Raw genomic sequence first — 23,063 nt, forward strand, 5'->3', positions numbered from 1 at the left:
ACTGAGGTACCCAGTTCATCTCACTGGGACTGGTTGGACAGTGGGTGCAGCCCAAAGAGGGTTAGCCGAAGCAGGGTGGGGCATCACCTCACCCAGGAAGGGCAAGAGGTTGGGAAATTTTCTCCCCTATCCAAGGGAAGCTGTGAGGGACTGTGCCGTGAGGAACAGTGCATTCCAGCCCAGATACTACGCTTTTCCCACAGTCTTCGCAATTCACAGACCAAGAGAGTCCCTCCGGTGCCTACCCCATCAGGGCCCTGGGTTTCAAGTGAAAAATTGGGCAGCCATTTGGGCAGACACCAAACTAGCTGCAAGAGTTTTTTGTTGTTGTTGTTGTATTGTTTTTTCCATACCACTGGGGCACCTGGAATGCCAGCAAGACAGAACCCTACACTTCCCGGGAAAGGGGGCTGAAGCCAGGGAGTCAAGTGGTCTGGCTCTGCAGGTCTCACCCCCACAGAGCCCAGCAAACTAAGATCCACTGCCTTGAAATTCTCACTGCCAGCACAGCAGCTGTCTGAGATCCACCTGGGATGCCCAAGCTTGGTGTGGGGAGGGGCATCTGTCATTGCTGAGGCTTTAGTAGGCGTTTTACCCTCACAGTGTAAACGAAGTCACCCAAAAGTTTGAACTGGGCAGACCCCACTGCAGCTCAGCAAGGCCACTGAGGCCAGACTGCCAGATTTCTCCTCTCTGGGCAGGGTATCTCTGAAAAAAAGGCAGCAGCCCCAGTCAGGGACTTATGGATAAAACCCCAGTCTCCCTGGGACAGAGCACCTGGTGGAAGGGATGGCTGTGGGTGCAGCTTCAGCAGACTTAACCATCCCTGCCTAATGGAGAGTAGCAGACCTCCCAACACAGCATTCGAGCTCTGTTAAGGGTCAGACTGCCTCCTCAAGTGGGTCCCTGACCCCCATGTATCCTGACTGGGAGACACTTCCCAGCAGGGGCCAAAAGACATCCCACACAGGAGAGCTTTTGCTGGCATCGGGCAGGTGCCCCTCTGGGACAAAGCTTCCAGAGAAAAGAACAGGCAGTAATGATTGCTGTTCTGCAGCCTCTCCTGGTGACACCCAGGCAAACAGGGTCTGGAATGGACCTCTCGTAAACTGCAGCAGACCAGAAGCAAAGGGGCCTGACTGTTGGAAGGAAAACGAAAAACAGAAGAATAGCATGTCCACTCAAAGCCCCCTCCGAAGGTCACAAACATCAAAGACCAAAGGTAGATAAATCCACAAAGATGGGGAGAAACCAACACAAAAAGGCTGAAAATTCCGAAAAACACAACGCCTCTTCTCCTCCAAATAATCACAACTCCTTACCAGCAGGGGAACAAAACTGGATGGAGAATGAGTTTGACAAACTGACAGAAGTAGGCTTCAGAAGGTAGGTAATAACAAACTAATCTGAGCTAAAGGAGCATGTTCTAACCCAATGCAAGGAAGCTAAGAACCTTGAAAAAAGGTCAGACGAATTGCTAAATAGAATAACCAGTGTAGAGAAGAAAATAAATGATCTGATGGAGCTGAAAAACACAGCACGAGAACTTTGTGAGGCATACACAAGTATCAATAGCCGGACTGATCAAGCAGAAGAAAGGATATCAGAGACTGAAGATCAACTTGACGAAATAAAGCAAGAAGATTAGAGAAAAAAGAATAAAAAGGAACGAAGAAAGCCTCCAAGAAATATGGGACTATGTGAAAAGACCAGATCCACGTTTGATTGGTGTACCTGAAAGTGACAGGAGAAATGGAGTCAAGTTGAAAAACACTCTTCAGGATATTATCCAGTACTTCCCCAACCTAACAAGACAGGCCAACAATCAAATTCAGAAAATACAGAGAACACCACAACGATACTCCTTGAGAAGAGCAACCCCAAGACACATAATTGTCAGATTCACCAAGGTTGAAATGAAGGAAAAAATGTTAAGGGCAGCCAGAGAGAAAGCTTGGGTTACTCACAAAGGGAAGTCAGCAGAAACCCTATAAGCCAGAAGAGAATGGGGGCCAATATTCTTTTTTTTTTTTTTTTTTTTTTTTTTTTTGAGATAGAGTCTCTCTCTGTCACCTATGATGGAATGCAGTGGCGTGATCTCAGTTCACTGCAACCTCTGCCTCCCAGGTTCAAGCAATTCTCCTGCCTCAGCCTCCTGAGTAGCTGGGATTACAGGCGCACACCACCAAGGCTGGCTAACTTTCGTATTCCTATTAGAGATGGGATTTCACCATGTTGGTCAGGCTGAACTCAAACTCCTGACCTCGTGATCCACCAAAAGAAAAGAACTTTTAACCCAGAATTTCATATCCAGCCAAACTAAGCTTCATAAGTCAAGGAGAAATAAAATCTTTTACAGACAAGCAAATGTTGAGAGATTTTGTCACCACCAGGCCTGCCTTACAAGAGCTCCTGAAGGAAGCACTAAACATGGAAAGGAACAACCAGTACCAGCCACTGCAAAAACATACCAAATTGTAAAGACCATCGACACTATGAAGAAACTGCATCAACTAAAGGGCAAAACAACCAATTAGCATCATAATGACAGGATCAAATTCACACACATTAACCTTAAACATAAACGGGCTAAATGCCCCAATTAAAATACACAGACTGGCAAATTGGATAAGAGTCAAGACCCATCAGTGTGCTCTATTCAGGAGACCCATCTCACCTGTAAAGACACATCAGGCTCAAAATAAAGAGATGGAGGAATATTTGCCAAGCAAATGGAAAGAAAAAAAAAAGGCAGAAGTTGCAATCCTAATCTCTGATAAAACAGACTTTAAACCAACAAAGATCAAAAGAGACAAAGAAGGGTATTACATAATGGTAAATGGATCGATGCAAAAGAACTAACCATCCTAAATATATATGAACCCAATACAAGAGCACCCAGATGCATAAAGCAAGTTCTTAGAGACCTACAGAGAGACTTACACTCCCACACAAAAATAGTGGGAGACTTTAATACCCCACTGTCAATATTAGATCAATGAGACAGAAAATTAACAAGGATACTCAGGACTTGAACTCAGCTCTGCACCAAGTGGACCTAATAGACATCTACAGAACTCTCCACCCCAAATCAACAGACTATACATTCTTCTCAGCATCTCATTGCACTAATTCTAAGACTGACCACATAATTGGAAGTAAAACACTCCTCAGCAAATGTAAAAGAACAGAAATTATAACAAACTGTCTCTCAGACCACAGTGCAATCAAATTAGAACTCAGGATTAGGAAACTCACTCGAAACCACACAACTACATGGAAACTGTACAACCTGTTCCTGAATGACTACTGGGTACATAACGGAATGAAGGCAGAAATAAAGATGTTCCTTGAAACCAATGAGAACAAAGACACAACATACCAGAATCTCTGGGACACATTTAAAGCAGTGTGTAAAGGGAAATTTATAGGACTAAATGCCCATAAGAGAATGCAGGAAAGATCTAAAATTGACACCCTAATATCACAATTAAAAGAACTAGAGAAGCAAGAGCAAACAAATTCAAAAGCTAGTGGAAGGCAAGAAATAACTAAGATCAGAGGAGAACTGAAGGAGACAGAGACACGAAAAGTCCTTCAAAAAATCAATGTGAATTTCAGGAGCTAGTTTTTTTCAAAACATCAACAAAATATATTGACCACCAGCCAGACTAATAAGTAAGAATAAGAAAAGAATCAAATAGACACAATAAAAAAATGATATAAGGGATATCACTACTGATCCCACAGAAATACAAACTACCATCGGAGAATACTATAAACACATCTACACAAATAAACTAAAAAATCTAGAAGAAATGAATAAATTCCTGGACACATACACCCTCCGAAGTCTAAACCAGGAAGAAGTCAAATCCCTGAACCAACCAATAACAAGTTCTGAAATTGAGGCAGTAATTAATACCCTACCAACCCAAAAAAGTCCAGGACCAGACAGATTCACAGCTGAATTCTACCACAGGTACAAAGAGGAGCTAGTACCATTCATTCTGAAACTATTCCACTCAACAGAAAAAGAGGAAATCTTCCCTAACTCATATTATGAGGCCGACATCATCCTGATACCAAAACTTGGAAGAGTCACAACAAAAAAAAGAAAATTTCAGGCCAATATCCCTGATGAACATTGATGTGAAAATCCTCAATAAAATACTGGCAAACCGAATCCAGCAGCACATCAAAAAGCTTATCCACCACGATCAAGTAGGCTTCATCCCTGGGATGCAAGGCTGGTTCAACATACACAAATCAATAAATGTAATCCATCACATAAACAGAACCAATGACAAAAACCACATGATTATCTCAATAGATGAACAAAAGGCCTTCAACAAAATTCAACAGCCCTTCATGCTAAAAACTCTCAATGAACTAGGTATCAATGGAATGTATCTCAAAATAATAAGAGCTATTTATGACAAACCCACAAGCAATATCATACTGAATGGGCAAAAGCTGGAAGCATTCCTTTTGAAAATTAGCACAAGACATGGATGCCCTCTCTCACTACTTCTATTCAACATAGTGTTGGAAGTTCTGGCCAGGGCAATCAGGCAGGAGAAAGAAATAAAGGGTATTCAATTGGGAAAAGGGGAAGTCAAATTGTCCTTGTTTGTAGATGACATGATTGTATATTTAGAAAACCCCATCACCTCAGCCTAAAATCCCCTTAAGCTGATAAGCAACTTCAGCAAAGTCTCAGGATACAAAATCAATGTGCAAAAATCACAAGCATTCTTATACAGCAATAACAGACAAACAGAGAGCCAAATCATGAGTGAACTCCCATCTACAATTGCTTCAAAGAGAATAAAATACCTAGGAATCCAACTTACAAGGGATGTTAAGGACCTCTTCAAGGAGAATTACAAACCACTGCTCAACGAAATAAAAGAGGACACAAACAAATGGAAGAACATTCCATGCTCATGGATAGGAGGAATCAACATCGCAAAAATGGCCATACTGCCCAAAGTAATATACAGATTCAATGCTATCCCCATCAAGCTACCATAGACTTTCTTCACAGAATTAGAAAAATCTACTTTAAATTTCATATGGAACCAAAAAAGATCCCTTATAGCCAAGACAATCCTAAGAAAAAAGAACAAAGCTGGAGGCATCATGCTACCTGACTTCAATCTATACTACAAGGCTACAGTAACCAAAACACCCTGTTTGCCTGGGTGTCACCAGGAGAGGCTGCAGAACAGCAATCATTACTGCCTGTTCTTTCATCTGGTACTGGTACCAAACAGATATATAGACCAATGGAATAGAACAGAGGCCTCAGAAATAACACCACACATCTACAACCATCTGATCTTTGACAAACCTGACACAAACAAGCAGTGGGGAAAGGATTCCCTATTTAATAAATGGTGTTGGGAAAACTGGCTAGCCATATGCAGAAAACTGAAACTGGACCCCTTTCTTACACCTTACACAAAAATTAACTGACGATGGATTAAAGACTTAAACGTAAGACCTAAAACCACAAAAATCTTAGAAGAAAACCTAGGCAATACCATGCAGGACACAGGCATGGGCAAAGACTTCATGTCTAAAACACCAAAAGCAATGGCAACAAAAGCCAAAATTGACCAGTGGGATCTAATTAAAGAGCTTCTGTACAGCAAAAGAAACTATCATCAGAGTGAACAGGCAACCTATAGAATAGGAGAAAATTTTTGCACTGTATCCATCTGACAAAGGGTTAATATCCAGAATCTACAAAGAACTTAAACAAATTTACAAAAAAAAAAAAACACATCAAAAAGTGGGCAAAGGATATGAACAGACACTTCTCAAAAGAAGACATTAATGCAACCAACAAACATGAAAAAATGCTCATTATCACTGGTCCTTACAGAAATGCAAATCAAAACCACAATGAGATACCATCTCACGCCAGTTAGAATGGTGATCATTAAAAAGTCAGGAAACAACAGATGCTGCAGAGGATGTGGAGAAACAGGAATACTTTTACACTGTTAGTGGGAGTGTAAATTAGTTCAACCATTGTGGAAGACGGTGTGGTGATTCTTCAAGGATCTGGTACAAGAAATACCATTTGACCCAGCAATCCCATTACTGGGCATATATCCAAAGGATTATGAATCATTCTACTATAAAAACACATGCACATGTATGTTTATTGTGGCACTATTCACAATAGAAATGACTTAGAACCCACCCAAATGTCTATCAATGATAGACTGGATAAAGAAAATGTGGCACATATATACCATGGAATATTAGGCAGCCATAAAAAAGGATGAGTTCATGTCCTTTGCAGGGACATGGATGAAGCTGGAAACCATCATTCTCAGCAAACTATCACAAGAACAGAAAACCAAACAGTGCATGTTCTCACTCCTAAGTGGAAAGTTGAACAATGAGAACATATGGACACAGGGAGGGAAATATCACACACTGGGGCCGGTCAAGGGGTGGGGGCCTAGGGGAGGGATAGCATTGGAGAAATATCTAAAGTAGGTGACGGGTTGATGGGTGCAGCAAACCACCATGGCACGTGTATACCTATGTAACAAAACTACACATTCTGCACATGTACCCCAGAACTTAAAGTATAATATAACAATAATAATAATAAGAAGAATGAACTGAGCTTTCAAACACTTAGTCATGCAAACAAAATTAAATCTCATAAACATGTTCTTGTCCGTATTCACAGCATACAAACACTCTAAAAGCTTCTAGTTTAAAATAAAAAAGAAAGAAAACTCAAAAAAGAGAGAAAAATCTGTGTATTCTACCAAAGTCCACTCCCTGATTCCCTGATTAATAGTCAAGACAAAGAGAGATTTCTCCTTTCAGAATGGCACCACAGCACTGCTCCAATGTCTTCTATCTTGATCCAGGGTCTTTGAATAATTTCTGTATATCATACATTCATTTAGCTATTTAGAATTAAGAGTTACAGGTCAAATGATAGGTTATCTGATTAGTTCCTGAATCTTCCCATTATGTCCTGGCCCAGCAACAGATAAATACACACCTCAATAAAATTACATAAATCAATACGAAGAAAGCAGAAGACAAGCAGAGTAGTAGCTCCAATGATTACTAATAGTTGGTAGGAAGGTGATTAAAGTCAGACTTGGTGTGATACTGTGAAATACATATTTGGTTTTAGTCCAGTGTCTGTTTCCTAGCATACAACTCCTAAAATCCTGAGGATCTCCAAAGTGTCTTTTTGTATGCTAATGAGTTGACTGATGGCCCACAGCTCCTAGGCAGTTTCAGGATGGAGGCTAGTCACTTGAAATATCAAGACAGGATTAGAGGATGGGGGTTTTCAGCTCCACTTCTCAACCTCCAGGGAGAGGAGAGGGACTAAATTAAATTTTAAAAAGCTTAAATTGCTCACCAATGGCCAATGATTTAATCAATCATGCCTATAATATGAAGCTCCTATAAATATCCAGAAAGGACTGGGTCTGAGGAGCTTGTGAACAGCCAAACACGTGGGGGCTTCCAGGAAAGTGAACAAGAACATGTCCACAGCCAGGAGGGTGGCATAACTCAACTCCACAGGGGCAGAAGCTCCTGTACTCAGGTCCCTTCCAGACCTGTCCTTTGTATCTCCTCATCTGGCTGTTGATTTGTATCCTTTAAAATACTCTTTGTAATAATCCAGTAACATGCTTCCCTGAGTTCTGAGTTGCTCCAGCAAATTATCTGAATCCAGGGAGGGGGCTGAGGGAACCCTGATTTACAGCAGGTTGGTCAGAAGCACAGGCAAAATAACCTGAGGCCTGCATTGGCATCAGAAGTGGGGATTAGTCTTGTGGGACTGAGTCCTTAACCAGTATGATCTGACACTATCTCCGGGTAGATGGTGTCAGAAATAATGGAATTAGGCTGGGCACGGTGGCTCATGCGTGTAATCCCAGCACTTTGGCAGGCCAAGGCAGGCGGATCATGTGAGGTCAGGAGTTCGAGACCAGCCTGGCCAACATGGTGAAACCCCATCTCTACTAAAAATACAAAAATTAGCTGGGCGTGGTGGCATGTGCCTGTAGTCCCAGCTACTCAGGAGGTTGAGGAAGGAGAATTGCTTGAACCCGGGAGGCAGAGGTAGCAGTGAGCCGAGATCGTGCCACTGCACTCCAGCCTAGGCAACAGAGTGAGACTCTGTCTCAAAAAAAGAAAAGAAAGAAAGAAAGAAAAAGAAATAATTGAATTATAGGACACCTAGCTTATGTCTCACTATAGAACTGCTTGCTTGCTTGCTTGCTGCTGGGGAGAAATCCCCACACATCTGGTATCAGAAATGTGCTGTCAGAGTATGGTGGAAGAAATTGAGTTTATTTTTCTTTTTCTACTCACTTGGGAATGAGTTGTCAAAAGCAAACAAACAAGAGACATCAAAAGTTATGGTCCCTGAGCTAAGCTATATTTTAAGAGCTAACTTCTAGACAGTCAATACAAATTACCTTAACAAGGTCTGTACCAACTCAGTTTCAATGCAGTTGTATAAACTTAATAATTGTAGATGTCTAAATTTACAGAGTTATTCTCTTAAGAACTCAGTACGATGACACAATTAGCCCTCTTGAATTGCTGGGGTTCAAATAGGGTCAAGTTTGCTAATATAACCTTGGTGTAAGTCTCTGATAAATTATAAGGCACAGTTGTGGAATGACCATATGGAACGGCATTATGACCCTTAATCTTGCCTTCTGTTTAAGTTTCAAATCTGGGATGAGACTTCTCTGGTCAGAAAGTTCCAAGAAAGGTTGTTTTCCGGACTTGCTGATGATTGAATTACCCATCTCTGAGTTCTAGTTTTAGTGCAAGTTGAATATCCCTTATCTGAAAGTCTTGGGACCAGAAGTGTTTCAGATTTCAGGTTTTGGAATATTTGCTTATGCACAATGTGATATCTTGGGGATAGAATGCAATATTCACTTATATTTCATATATACATAGCCTGAAGGTAATTTTATATAATATTTTAAATAATTTTGTACATGAAACAAAGTTTTGACTGTATTTTAACTGTGACCCGTCTCATGTGGTCAGGTGTGGGATTTTCCATTTGCAGAGTCATGTTTGTACTCAAGAAATTTTGAATTTTGGGGCATTTTGGATTTTGATGCTCAACCTACACTTAGAGTTAAAAGAAGACTGAACTGCTATTTTTGAACTGAGTGATGGGACCCAGTCTTCTCTGAGGTCAAACAGCATATATATTCAGGGCTCACAGGTCACTCCTTTTGAACAGGTTTTCCCTGGGGAAAAAATAGGCAAGTTGTGTTCAATTACCCTGTGGGCTATCAACTATAATTGATACTCCTACACTACCCTCCTACTCCTACACTAAAGAGACTTGCTTTTAAACCCGTGAGTCACCATTTATCTTCACCACTGCTGTGTAATCAAATCTAATAACTCATTGCCTGGCAATAGTATTTTATCCAAATACTTTATATATATATTTTATTGTTTGTATTTTAATTATTTTGAAACATAATTTAGCTTAATTTTCAAATGGAGTTAAACTAAGAACAAAATTATCAGAAAACATCAAGGAAGAGTCTTAAGTTATATGCCTATTGTTTTTACCTAGAAAGCTTTCCATATCATTTTTCTATTCTCATTATTTGAAAAACTGCTCATCTGTGTTAGTTCATTTACTTTTTCCAAGTAAGGGCTGCAGCTCTGTCATGAGGTAATAATTGGGTTTCACATTCTACACTAGGAATTTCGGCATTATTCTATAGTATAGAATATATAAAAACTATATATTCTATATAAAATATATATACAGTCAACTCTCTGTATGTGAAGTTTCTACATCCACAGATTTAACCACCCCCAAATCAAAAATATTCTAGGAAAAACAACAGTAATAAAAAAACAAATAAAAAATAGAGTATAACGACTCTTTACACAGTATTTACATTGCATTAGGTATTATAAGTAATCTGGAGGTGATTTAAAGTATATAAAAGGATGTGTAGAGAGTATATGCAAATACTACACCATTTTATATAAAGAACTCAAGTATCCATGGATTTTTGTACCCATGGGAAGGGGAGGGGCCTGGAACCAATCCCCCAGGGATACCCAGGGACAACTGCAATCACAGTTTTATTTAAGGAAGATTTGTAGTGTAAGGTAGAAGATTAATAAAGTCAAGAAGGATACTGGAAACTGGAATTAAGAGGCTAATTCAATAGCCCAAGTAAACAGCAATGAAAGCATAAAATAGTATAGGCACAGTGATAAAGGAGAAGAAGGAATAGAGAGTAAAAGATAATGCAGACAGATATCTGACAACTGTCATCTGTAGAATAAGGTCACAGGATGCAAAGATAACACCAAGTCTCTAAGTAAATCAATTTTGTAAGCAACCACTCCACTAGAGGATGGCAGCATTGTGCCGGGAAATAAGGGCAGAACAACAGTAACAGACGAAAAAGCAGCTGGAGTGACGAGAAATCTGGTTTCAGGTATAGGTTCAGGAAATGAGAGGTTCGACACTGGAATCATGTTGAAATCAGTCAGGCAAACTGTAATCAGAATCCAAAGCTCAAGACTCAAAATCAAGCATATGAGATCTCGATTCTGGAGTACTCTAATATAAAGTCAAGATGATTTCAGAGTCATAAATCTATTAGTTTTGTGCTACTAAAATCTAAAGATTCCTGAACAAAACATCACTACGCGTTAAAGATCTAGAGCTGCACTAATATGGATGTCGCATGTATCTACAAAAGAGTTACATATGGCTCTTTATATCTGAATGAAATTAATAAGAATTAAATCACATTTAAAATTCAGTTCCTTAGTCATACTAGATACATTTCAAATGATTAACAGCCACATGTAGCTAGGGAGTACCATATTAGACAGTGCAGATATAGACTATTTCCATGATTACAAAAATTTCTATTAGCACTGATCTAGAGATTTGAATCTGAAAAGGAATAGTGGTTATGTTTCATATATTCCCATCATAACCCACCTATGTGCAAAGTACACATAGACATTTATTACCAAGAGGCTCCAGCTTCTGCAAACTAGAAAAGATACGTCTACCTTGGTCTCTTTAAAACAGATGTACATAATACCACCAATTAATTTATTCTCCAAATTTCTAAATATTTTATGAGGCATAAATTTTGTTTTAATGAGAGTTAAGTCATTATATAGAACCTACCTACATTTAGCTTTATATAATAAACACTTTTCAGAATTAAAGATTAGTTTTCTCTGGACTATGCTTCTGTTTTAATCAATTATCTGAGGCAGCAGGATAAAAATGACCTTAACTCAATGTATCAAATGTTTCTTTAACTGCAAATGCATTGCTGTTACATCAGTATGAAAGGTTAAAATATAAAATATTTTTATCATTCCTTTTAAAACCCAACTATATTCTCAAGATAATGCTACCCATAGTTAAGAAATACTGTCACATTTTCTGTTCCTGACATCATTCACTTCCTTATATCCTGCTTCCTTTACCAAAAAAAAAAAAAAAAGAAGACTATGATGTTCAGGCCACGGCAAATTTTGGACCAGTGTTCATTTTCCTGTACAGTACTCTTCGTACTTCAATGCATTCCTGTTTTAGACATCGCTTCATTCAATTTTTCTTTTACAAAAAAGGAATTCAGCTGCTTGAATATATTATACAAGATTCAAATTAATAAACCACCTAAGAATCTAGAAAATTATAATCATCTTATTCTTTCAGATGCAAATATTAACATAAATTTTAACAAATACCTATGATCCAATCCTGCCATCTACTGTTTCAAATGTGAAATGATACAGCTCAAAAGTATAAAACATGCTCAATAATAACAGAAAGGGGTTAACGCAGAATTTGTGCCAATTCCGATCTTATATTAACATAATTAGAAAGCTGAGTAAAGAAAATTATGATAAACTCAAGCAAGGATCAGTATCTTTCCTGGTTTTCAAAAGACAAAGTACTATATTATTAAATCCTTTGTTATCAGGGTAAATGTATATATTTACATTCAGGAGATTTCAGCTCCTGCATTTTCCCAGCCTCATTTACTTAAAGTTACTGATGACTTTCATTTATAAGATTAGCATTGTTCAGTTCCAAGTATATCCTCAACAGAATATAGAATATATTAGTTGTCTCGGTCTCTAGCAGGAAGAGGATTTGAAAGTCTGTTTACCTTCAACCTAACAACTGTGATGACCCTTGGAAACGTGCTCCTCTTTTCAGAAGTCAGCAACTCTGCAGACCTACCTCTGGATACTATTCATTGGATTGGTGGCTAACCCTGTAATGGCCACTTCTCTCGATTTAAAAACTTCCCCAGCACCCAGTCCTGAGTTGATCCTAATTTCCCTAAACTATCTCATGTTCTCAGGGATCCAGCACATTTTGTACCCAGCCTATCAAGGTTTTAGGACAAGACACATTAGCTTCTTTTTAATAATCAGTTTCTCTATTTTACCATATTATTACTACACATGTTGTCCTATACCTAAAATACGTCAACCATTCCTTTCTGCTTCCAGAACTAACTGAAACATTATTGACAGAAACAAAGTAGATGCATTTGATTCAAGTTTCTTAAAAGGCTCTGCAGATTTTACCTTGAAATGCCAAATTCTTGGTGAGGCCTTTTGCCATTATTACGTTCCCACCTTGAAGACTGTTCAACAGGTAGCAATCCTGAAGTTCCTGAGCTCCTCCTCAGCTGTGGAGTTGGCGAACTATTCCTATTTAGTCCCTGTTGAATAATTTAACAATGGTTTAAAATGTCACTCTTTAATATGCTATATATGTAGTATTAGTGATGGCACATGCAAGTATCAATACAAAGTATATTTTTAACATGTACAGAGAAAAAAGAAACATTTTATTCTGAAAATCTGTCAATTTACTCCAAATTTCACACTCTATTTTGTTATTCTATTCCTCTTCCTCCTACTAAAAAATATGTCTGAGCTCTATAATTTAAACTAGATTCTTTTCCTTTTGTACATTTTACTACTTGTTTCATGAGAAAGAAACAATTGGCAATTTAAAAAGTGGATATGAAAGATTTACCCTGAAAATCAACTTCGGAGGACAATCTTAGGATCAGGGATGATCAGCCCTATATTCTAATTTTTTTATATTTTCAGTACAGTGCTATAGAATTTACTTAGTGGTTAATCAGGAGGAACTGCAGGATTCTGAGTTTGAATAAATGACTGAGTTAAATACAGAACACCTTTAGCATTAATATTTTGCCCTAATTTTAAAAAATATCCTCAACTAACCTAAATGTTCAATTAACAATATTCCATTTTTGACCATTATAAATGTTTTACTGATATTTACATAAGTTTCTGCTTTTTATGAATTTCCTCTATCAGCAGACACTGCAGCAATCTCAGAGATAAATATCTGTCTTATATTTCAGTTTTCCCAAGGACATTGATTTTGTAAAGGTTAATAGTTAATTAGACCTGCAGTGAAAAAGTCCTTTATGCTAATATCCTTGTTGACTGTAATTTAGGTTCACATGATCTTTCTTTGTTTTTAATGTGTATAAGAAAGTTATATTAAGTTATCTGTTCCTTTTCCCTTTCGCCTATTGTTTTTTAAATAAATGCCATTGCCCTTTTCTGAAGTAACATCAGGCTTTTTATATGCTTTTCCAAAAGGAGAGACAAATTTGATATAGAATTCTAATAAGGAGTTTAAGGAACACAAAGAAAAGGAATAAGGGTTACTTCCTGGTTCTTATATGACTTACTCTATCAGTAGATTCCAGAACCCAAAATAACCTTGATTAACTACAATGCTCAGGAAATGAGGCATTTAGGCATCCTGTTTAATTAGTATTATGTTTAAAATGATCCTAAAATGTACCAGCACACTTTTCTACACACTAAATACTGATATCAATATGATTTCTGATTTAAAATTTTAAGAATTACTACTTTTAAAAATTACTATCCTGAGTATCAAATATCAATAGAAAATGCAAAGGAGGGGTAGAGTGAAAACTAACTCAAGAATACATTAGAGTTCTTTTATTTATGGTTTATTGCTATGTCCTCTGAATGCTTGTGATTAATCTCTTTCTTATAAGGTAGACTGCTAAAAAAGAAGTCATATAACTAAGTACTAATTAATTGGGTTTTGACTAATGTAGGTGCTACTGTATAAACTTTCAAAAAATAAAAGTATCACATAACTATGATCTGGATTGTGATCAGTACTTTTGAAATCCTTTTCCCCTAATTGGGTTTGCTTAATTTTTCCACATTTCTAAACCCTAATGCTGACAACTGACAAAATTAACTGATAATCAAAATTCCTACAAAACTATATTTATCTATTTCTAAGTTCTATAAGCATTATTACAATTGACAAAATCAAGTGAAATAAATTTCATCTTCTCTTGGTTAGTTTCCTTATCTGGAATAAAGTGGTTGAGTAAAATAATTTCTAAAATGTTTCTAGTTTTAAAGTTTTATGATTTTAGCTATTGGTAAAGATACTAATAGTCAAATAAAACAAGTAAAAGCACTCTGAATAAGGATAATGCATACCAATTTAGAAGAGTATTTATTATTTTCTAAAGAAAATCCTATTTTGAAATACTTATATTTTAAAGAGAAATTAATCCTCTATTCTAATGATATAAAAATCAATGCCTACTGGGCTACTGTAATCTCCAGTAAGTATAAAAGGGGGGGGGAACAGGATTCAAAAAATATAAAAATCATTTTAAAATAATGCTATGTAATTCATAAAATGAATACTATAATGACCATTTCTTCTTGGCTCAACAAGAACAATTCCTGGATTCTAAAGAATAAAATAGAGCAACAAAATGATCTGGCTACTAGTTTGTTGTACCACCCTGGAACAAAATTTGCTTGTTGTTCTCTACTTCTTAACAAGAATAATAATACATAGTTGTTACCATTCAAATTATAAGTACTAATCACAGCAATGTACTTAAAATAAAAACTGAATACTCAACTATAATTATTTGAGCTTATAATTGCCTCTAACATCCCAAGCAGCTCAATATTATGTCCGGTCCTTGAAAGGAAAATTGTATTTTATATAGAATTTAAAGGAGCAGTTAATTTGAAAATATCATTAAATTTGATAAATAGGGTTGGATGATTACTGTATTTTGACCTTGTTAAGTTTTCTATCCCCTTTCTCAGCTGGGTCCTCTATTTCAGAGCAGGGGTAAAATCCAGGAAATGGTGTGAGAGGATTAATCTTTGGCCTACAAGAACCTGAGAAAGCACCCATTAAGCTACTGATACTCCGTAGAGAGGAAATGACTTGTGGTGGAAGGCTTGGATCAATCAGAAGATCTGAAACCATATTGCGAGCCTCATTTAGCACTGAAAGATCAACTCCATTTCCGCCTCCAGAATTCTAGAAAGAAAAAAAGTGAAATTTTCATTCATTTGTACATGGCATAAATGACATAACAAACGGTATAATTCTAACTTAAAATTTATATATATATGTAGCAAATAACCGTGAACTTTAATTTTTTTCTTTTTCACTAGTTGATTATCACATTATATCTAATGGTATTAATTACTAACACTGAATTACCTAATGACAAGTATAAAACTAAATCTGTATTTACTTTAAAGTCTGTAATTTGAACATTTCATTAATTCGTTGATTATTTCCTTTCCTTTATAACAAAATTTCTTTTAAACACACAAAGCACTTATTTCATTTACCTTACTCACTTAAGAGGCAGTCTAACACAGTGACAAGGTTTTGTAGCAAACATACCTGAATTTGAAACCTAAACTTTAATTTCACCTGTGTGACCTTGAGCAGTTTACTTAATCTCTAAAAATTTCAGTTTCTTCAATGTAAAAAAAGGATAGTAATGTCTACCTTATTATGGGCTAATATGAGAAATCTGATAATATATGTAAAGCAAATAAAGAAGTGGATAATGTATGATTTAGAGCATTAAAAGTATTATTACTATTAATATTATGGAAAATGATGAGATAAAAATACAGAAAAAAATGTTATCAGTTCAAAAGAGAGCGATAACTTAAAGATGAATAATTAACAAAAACCTTACAGACAGGGTAACATCAGGCAAGGCTTTAAAAAATTGGTAGAAAAAAATTTTTTAATTTAGAAGAAATATGTCACTGATGTAACATAAGATGATTTTTACTCTTCAAATAAACATACATATAAGGTTCAATTTTATTACCCATAGAAATAAGTGGACTAACAATCAGTACAGTAAATTAAATGTTACTTTTGTTTTTTGTTGTTGTACATTGAACTTAACATTTGGGTATATTTGCAATTAATAATTATTCAAATTAATGAGTTCACAACAAAACTGTTTATTAAAGTATCCTCAATACATTTTGGAAGTTAGGAATATTATGAACATTACACCAACACAGCTAAATAATGTCTGCTCTTTGTGGAATTTTTTTTTCTTGTGAAGTGTTAATTTGTATTAGTTTTTATTTTAAAACATTTCCTGATACCAGGGCATAGCCCAACTATTTCTAGCCTTTCTCCCTTGCAAATACCACTAAAATAAACACCTGTCTATATATGTTACTGTGAACAATTAAGTAGATTTCTTATACACAGCTTCCCATAATCTGAATTGCTGAATGCAAATTAACATGTTAAAATGTTGCCATTCCTCTAAAACTGCCCTAGAATATGTTGATCAGATCTACACTTCTAATTGTATATAACAGCACCTATTTTTCCATATCCCATTACAATTAGCAACTATGAATTTAATTAATCCCTACCTATCTGATAGCCAAAAAAAAAAAAAACCTCTAATTTCTGCTTCAACCTGAAATCTCTGATTATTGTGATTCTAAATGTTCCTTATAATATTTATATTGTTTATACTCCTTTTTCTGTGAACTTTGTCATTTTAACCACTCATTGGAATTCTGTAGTGGTCTCATTTAGCCACCACAGAATTCAAATGGAACACATACAAAAACAATTTTTGTTTGAAGTAACCTTTCCTCAATACTGTTTAAAAACTGTTGAAACCCCATCAAAAAGTGGGCAAAGGATTTGAACAGACATTTCTCAAAAGAAGACATTCATACAGCCAACAGACACATGAAAAAATGCTCATCATCACTCACCATCAGAGAAATGCAAATCAAAACCACAATGAGATACTATCTCACACCAGTGAGAATGGCAATCATTAAAAAATCAGGAAACAACAGGTGCTGGAGAGGATGTGGAGAAATAGGAACACTTTTACACTGTTGGTGGGATTGTAAACTAGTTCAACCATTGTGGAAAACAGTGTGGCGATTCCTCAAGTATCTAGAACTAGAAATACCATTTGACCCAGCCATCCCATTACTGGGGATATACCCAAAGGATTATAAGTCATGCTGCTATAAAGACACACGCACATGTATGTTTACTGCGGCACTATTCACAATAGCAAAGACTTGGAATCAACCCAAATGTCCATCAGTGACAGACTGGATTAAGAAAATGTGGCACATATACACCATGGACTACTATGCAGCCATAAAAAAGGATGAGTTCGTGTCCTTTGTAGGGACATGGATGCAGCTGGAAACCATCATTCTCAGCAAACTATCACAAGAACAGAAAACCAAATAGCACATGTTCTCACTCATGGGTGGGAATTGAACAATGAGATCACTTGGACACAGGAAGGGGAACATCACACACCAGGTCCTACTGTGGGGAGGGGGTGAGGGGAGGGATAGCATTAGGAGATATACCTAATGTAAAAGACGAGTTAATGGGTGCAGCACACCAACATGGCACATGTATATATATGTAACAAACCTGCACGTTGTGGACATGTACCCTAGAACTTAAAGTATAATAATAATAATTTTAAAAACTGCTGAAATTAGGAAAGAACAAATCACAAATTTACTGAGAGTGACTTTCACTTTAACAATACAAGGTAATTAGAATCTACTCATAAATATCTCCCATGACAACAGGAATACCTCATGTAAAAAAAATCATTTTCATAGACAAATCTTTTTTTCATGATCAATTTTTCCTTTTGTTCACATTGTATCCTTTTAAGGGAAATACTTATGTCAGGCCTTAAGTTTGCCATTTTATTGTTTTCTGTTTGTTTCTTCTGTTCCTTGTTCCTTTGTTTTTTCTTGTTTTTCTGGGGTTACTAGAATTTTTTAGGATTCCATCATGATTAATTTATACAGTTTCTGAGTTTATTACTTTATATAGTTTTCTTAGCGGTTGTTCTTGGCAATACAATGTACATATGTGATTTATTAGTCTACTGGTATCGACATTTTACCACTTTAAGTGTGAAAACCTTATTACCAGTTAGGTCTCTACCTTGCCTACTTTTAAGTATAATTGTCTTGTCTTGAGTATCAGATGATGTTATAATTTTTGTTGCAATCATCAAATATGATTCATGAAACTCACAAGAAGTATAGTCTATTGCATTCTCCCACTATTTCTTCTTGTTTCACTGTTCTTTCTTCCTTCCTGTTACTTCAAGAGTCCTTCTTTTATAATTTCAGTTTAAAGCAGGGGTTCCCTAACCTTTTTGGCACCAGGGACAGGTTTCATGGAAGACAATTTTTCCACAGGCTGGGTGGGGGTGCGAGAAGATGGTTTCAGGATGAAACTGTTCCATCATCCGGACCTTAGATCATTAGGCCTTAGAATTTCATAAGGAGTGCACAACCCCAAATCCCTTGCATATGCAGTCCACAATAGGATTTGTGCTTCTATGAGAATCTAATGTGGTGGCTGATCTGACAGGAGGCAGAGCTCAGGCGGTAATGCTCATCTGCCTGCTGCTCATCTCCGGCTATGTGTACCAGTTCCTAACAGGCCACAAACCGGTACTGGTTGGTAACTCCTGGTTTAAAGAACTTTCTTTTGTCTTTCTTGCAAGGTAAGTGTCTGGCTGACAAATTCTTTTCTTTCCCTTCATTTCACAATGTTTTCCCCTTCATTCTTTTTTTTTAAATTAATATTACACTTTGTGTTCTAGGGTACATGTGCACAACGTGCAGGTTTCTTACATACGCATACATGTGCCATGTAGATGTGCTATACCCAACAACTCGTCATTTACGTTATGCATATCTCTCAATGCTATCTCTGCCTGCTCCTCCACTCCACGACAGGCCCCAGTGTGTGATGTTCCCCACCCTGTGTCCAAGTGTTCTCACAGTTCAATTTTCACCTATGAGTGAGAACATGCAGTGTTTGGTTTTCTGTTCTTGTGATAGCTTGCTCAGAGTGATGGTTTCCAGCTTCATCCATGTCCCTGCAAAGGACATGAACTCATCCTATTTATGGTTGCATAGTATTCCATGGTGTATATGTGCCACATTTTCTTTATCCAGTCTATCATTCATGGACATTTGGGTTGGTTCCAAGTCTGTGCTATTGTGAATACTGCTACAATAAGCATACGTGTGCATGTGTCTTTATAGTTGCATGATTTATAATCCTTTGGGTATATACCCAGTAATGGGATGGCTGGGTCAAATGGTATTTCTAGTTCTAGGTCCTTGAGGAATCACCACACCATTTTCCACAATGGTGGAACTAGTTTAAAGACCCACCAACAGTGTAAAAGTGTTCCTATTTCTCCACATCCTCTCCAGCACCTGTTGTTTCCTGACTGTTTAATGATCACTTTTCCAACTGGTGTGAGATGGTATCTCGTTGTGGTTTTGATTTGCATTTCTCTGATGGCGAGTGATGATGAGCATTTTTTCATGTGTCTGTTGGTTGCATAAATGTCTTCTTTTGAGAAGTGTCTGTTCCTACCCTTCACCCACTTTTTGATGGGGCTGTTTGATTTTTTACTTGTAACTTTTTTTTTTTTTTCCTTAATTTTTTATTGTGAAAAATTTACCACACACAGATATGTTGAAAAAATTGTATCATACCCATAAACTCTTCACCTAGATTTAATGATTGTGCATCACTGACCTTAGCTGCTTGTTTCTTTCTAGGTGTATATATGTATATAATTCACCATGGTGTCATATATATATATATATAAAATATCTATATATAAAATATATATATAATATATATATAAACTATTTGAATGTAAGTTGCAGATATATTGACACTGTGCCACTAAATGCTTCAGCCTGCAGCTCTGAAGAACAAGGACACCCTCTTATACGTCAACAATACCATTATCACCTCCTGCATCAGAAACTCGAATTCAGTGATTCCACAATATCATCTAATAGTTAATCCACATTCACATTCCCCAATTCTTCCAAATACTTCTTTCTGGCTTTCTTGTTTCCAAACTAGACGTTAATCAACGATTGCACATTGCATTCCGTTGAGTCTCTTTAGTTTGTTTTGATCTAGAAGAGTTACCTCACTCATTCATTCATTCATTCATTCATTCATTTCTTCATGCATTTTTATAACACTGATGTTTTGAAGCAGTAACTTTTTTTAAGTTCTTTCTAGATTCTGCATATTAACCCTTTGTCAGATGGGTAGATTGTAAAACTTTTCTCCCATTCTGTAGGTTGCCCGTTCACTCTGATGGTAGTTTCTTTTGCTGTGCAGAAACTCTTTAGTTTAATTAGATCCCATTTCTCAATTCTGGCTTTTCTTGCCATTGCTTTTGGTGTTTTAGACATGAAGTTCTCGTCCATGCCTATGTCCTGAATGGTATTGCCTAAGTTTTCTTCTAAGGTTTTTATGGTTTTAGGTCTAACATTTAAGTCTTTAATCCATCTTGAATTAATTTTTGTATAAGGTGTAAGGAAGGGATCCAGTTTCAGTTTTCTACATATGGCTAGCCAGTTTTCCCAACACCATTTATTAAAAAGGGAATCCTTTCCCCATTTCTTGTTTTTGTCACGTTTGTGAAAGATCAGATGGTTGTAGATGTGTAGTATAGTATTATTCCTGAGGGCTCTGTTCTGTTCCATTGATCTATATCTCTGTTTTGGTACCAGTACTATGCTGTTTTGATTACTGTAGGCTTGTAGTATAGTTTGAAGTCAGGTAGCATGATGCCTCCAGCTTTGTTCTTTTGGCTTAGGATTGTCTTGGCAATGCAGGCTCTTTTTTGGTTCCACATAAACTTTAAATAAGTTCTTTCCAATTCTGTGAAGAAAGTCATTGGTAGCTTGATGGGGATGGCATTGAATCTATAAATAAATTACCTTGGGCAGTATGCCCATTTTCACGATATTGATTCTTCCTATCCATGAGCATGGAATGTTCTTCCATTTGTTTGTGTCCTCTTTTATTTCGTTGAGCAGTGGTTTGTAATTCTCCTTGAAGAGGTCCTTAACATCCCTTATAAGTTGGATTCCTAGGTATTTTATTCTCTTTGAAGCAATTGTGAATGGGAGTTCACTCATGATTTGGCTCTCTGTTTGTCTGTTATTGCTGTATAAGAATGCTTGTGATTTTCGCACATTGATTTTGTATCCTGAGACTTTGCTGAAGTTGCTTATCAGCTTAAGGGGATTTTAGGCTGAGGTGATGGGGTTTTCTAAATATACAATCATGTCATCTACAAACAAGGACAATTTGACTTCCCCTTTTCCCAATTGAATACCCTTTATTTCTTTCTCCTGCCTGATTGCCCTGGCCAGAACTTCCAACACTATGTTGAATAGGAGTGGTGAGAGAGGGCATCCCTGTCTTGTGCCAGTTTTCAAAGGGAATGCTTCCAGTTTTTGCCCATTCAGTATGATATTGGCTGTGGGTTTGTCATAAATAGCTCTTATTATTTTGAGATACACCCCATCAATACCGAATTTATTGAGAGTTTTTAGCATGAAGGGCTGCTGAATTTCGTCAAAGGCTTTTTCTGCATCTACTGAGATAATCATGTGGTTTTTGTCGTTGGCTCTGTTTATATGATGGATTACGTTTATTGATTTGCATATGTTGAACTAGCCTTGCATCCCAGGGATGAAGCCCACTTGATCATGGTGGATAAGCTTTTTGATGTGCTGCTGGATTCGGTTTGCCAGTATTTTATTCAGGATTTTCGCATCGATATTCATCAGGGATATTGGTCTAAAATTCTCTTTTTTTGTTGTGTCTCTGCCAGGCTTTGGTATCAGGATGATGTTGGCCTCATAAAATGAGTTAGGGAGGATTTCCTCTTTTTCTATTGATTGGAATAGTTTCAGAAGGAATGATACCAGCTCCTCTTTGTACCACTGGTAGAATTCAGCTGTGAAGCCATCTGGTCCTGCACGTTTTTGGTTGGTAGGCTCTTGATTATTGCCTCAATTTCAGAGCCTGTTACTGGTCTATTCAGGGATTCCAATTCTTCCTGGTTTAGTCTTGGGAGGGTGTATGTGTCCAGGAATTTATCCATTTGTTCTAGCTATTCCAGTTTATTTGTATAGGGATGTAAATAGTATTCTCTGATGGTAGTTTGTATTTCTGTGGGGTCGGTGGTGATAACCCCTTTATCATTTTTTATTGCATCTGTTTGATTCTTCTCTCTTTTCTTCGTTCATCTTGTTAGTGGTCTATCAATTTTGTTAATCTTTTCAAAAAACTAGCTCCTGGATTCATTGATTTTTTGAAGGGCTTTTTGTGTCTTTCCTTCAGTTCTGCTCTGATCTCAGTTATTTCTTGCCTTCTGCTAGTTTTTGAATGTGTTTGCTCCTGCTTCTCTAGTTCTTTTAATTGTGATATTAGGGTGTCAATTTTAGATCTTTCCTGCTTTCTCTTATGGGCATTTAGTGCTATAAATTTCCCCCTACATACTGCTTTAAATGTGTCCCAGAGATTCTGGTATGTTGTGTCTTTGTTCTCATAGGTTTCAAAGAATATCTTTATTTCTGCCTTCTTTTCACTATGTACCCAGTAGTCATTCAGAAGGTTGCTCAGTTTCCATGTAGTTGAGTGGTTTTGAGTGAGTTTCTTAATCCTGAGTTCTAGTTTGATTGTACTGTGGTCTGAGAAATAGTTTGTTACAATTTCTGCTCTTTTACACATTTGCTGAGGAGTGCTTTACTTC

General features: G+C 36.9%; 1 protein-coding gene across 4 annotated transcripts in view; it reads right to left on the bottom strand.

Moving 5' to 3' along the window:
* Window positions 1–23,063, bottom strand: part of PDE3B (phosphodiesterase 3B) — a 258,881-nt gene that overhangs the window by 94,656 nt on the left and 141,162 nt on the right. For all 4 annotated transcript variants that reach the window (XM_073018078.1, XM_073018074.1, XM_073018068.1 and 1 more), the window contains exons 3-4: window positions 15,194–15,442; window positions 12,640–12,776 (exon numbers count right to left, since the gene is read on the bottom strand). In XM_073018078.1, the coding sequence (XP_072874179.1) occupies window positions 12,640–12,776; window positions 15,194–15,442 (386 nt within the window). The remainder of the gene's footprint in view (window positions 1–12,639; window positions 12,777–15,193; window positions 15,443–23,063) is intronic.

Source organism: Chlorocebus sabaeus, chromosome 1, assembly GCF_047675955.1.
Source record: "Chlorocebus sabaeus isolate Y175 chromosome 1, mChlSab1.0.hap1, whole genome shotgun sequence".
In the NCBI taxonomy this organism is placed as follows: domain Eukaryota; kingdom Metazoa; phylum Chordata; class Mammalia; order Primates; family Cercopithecidae; genus Chlorocebus; species Chlorocebus sabaeus.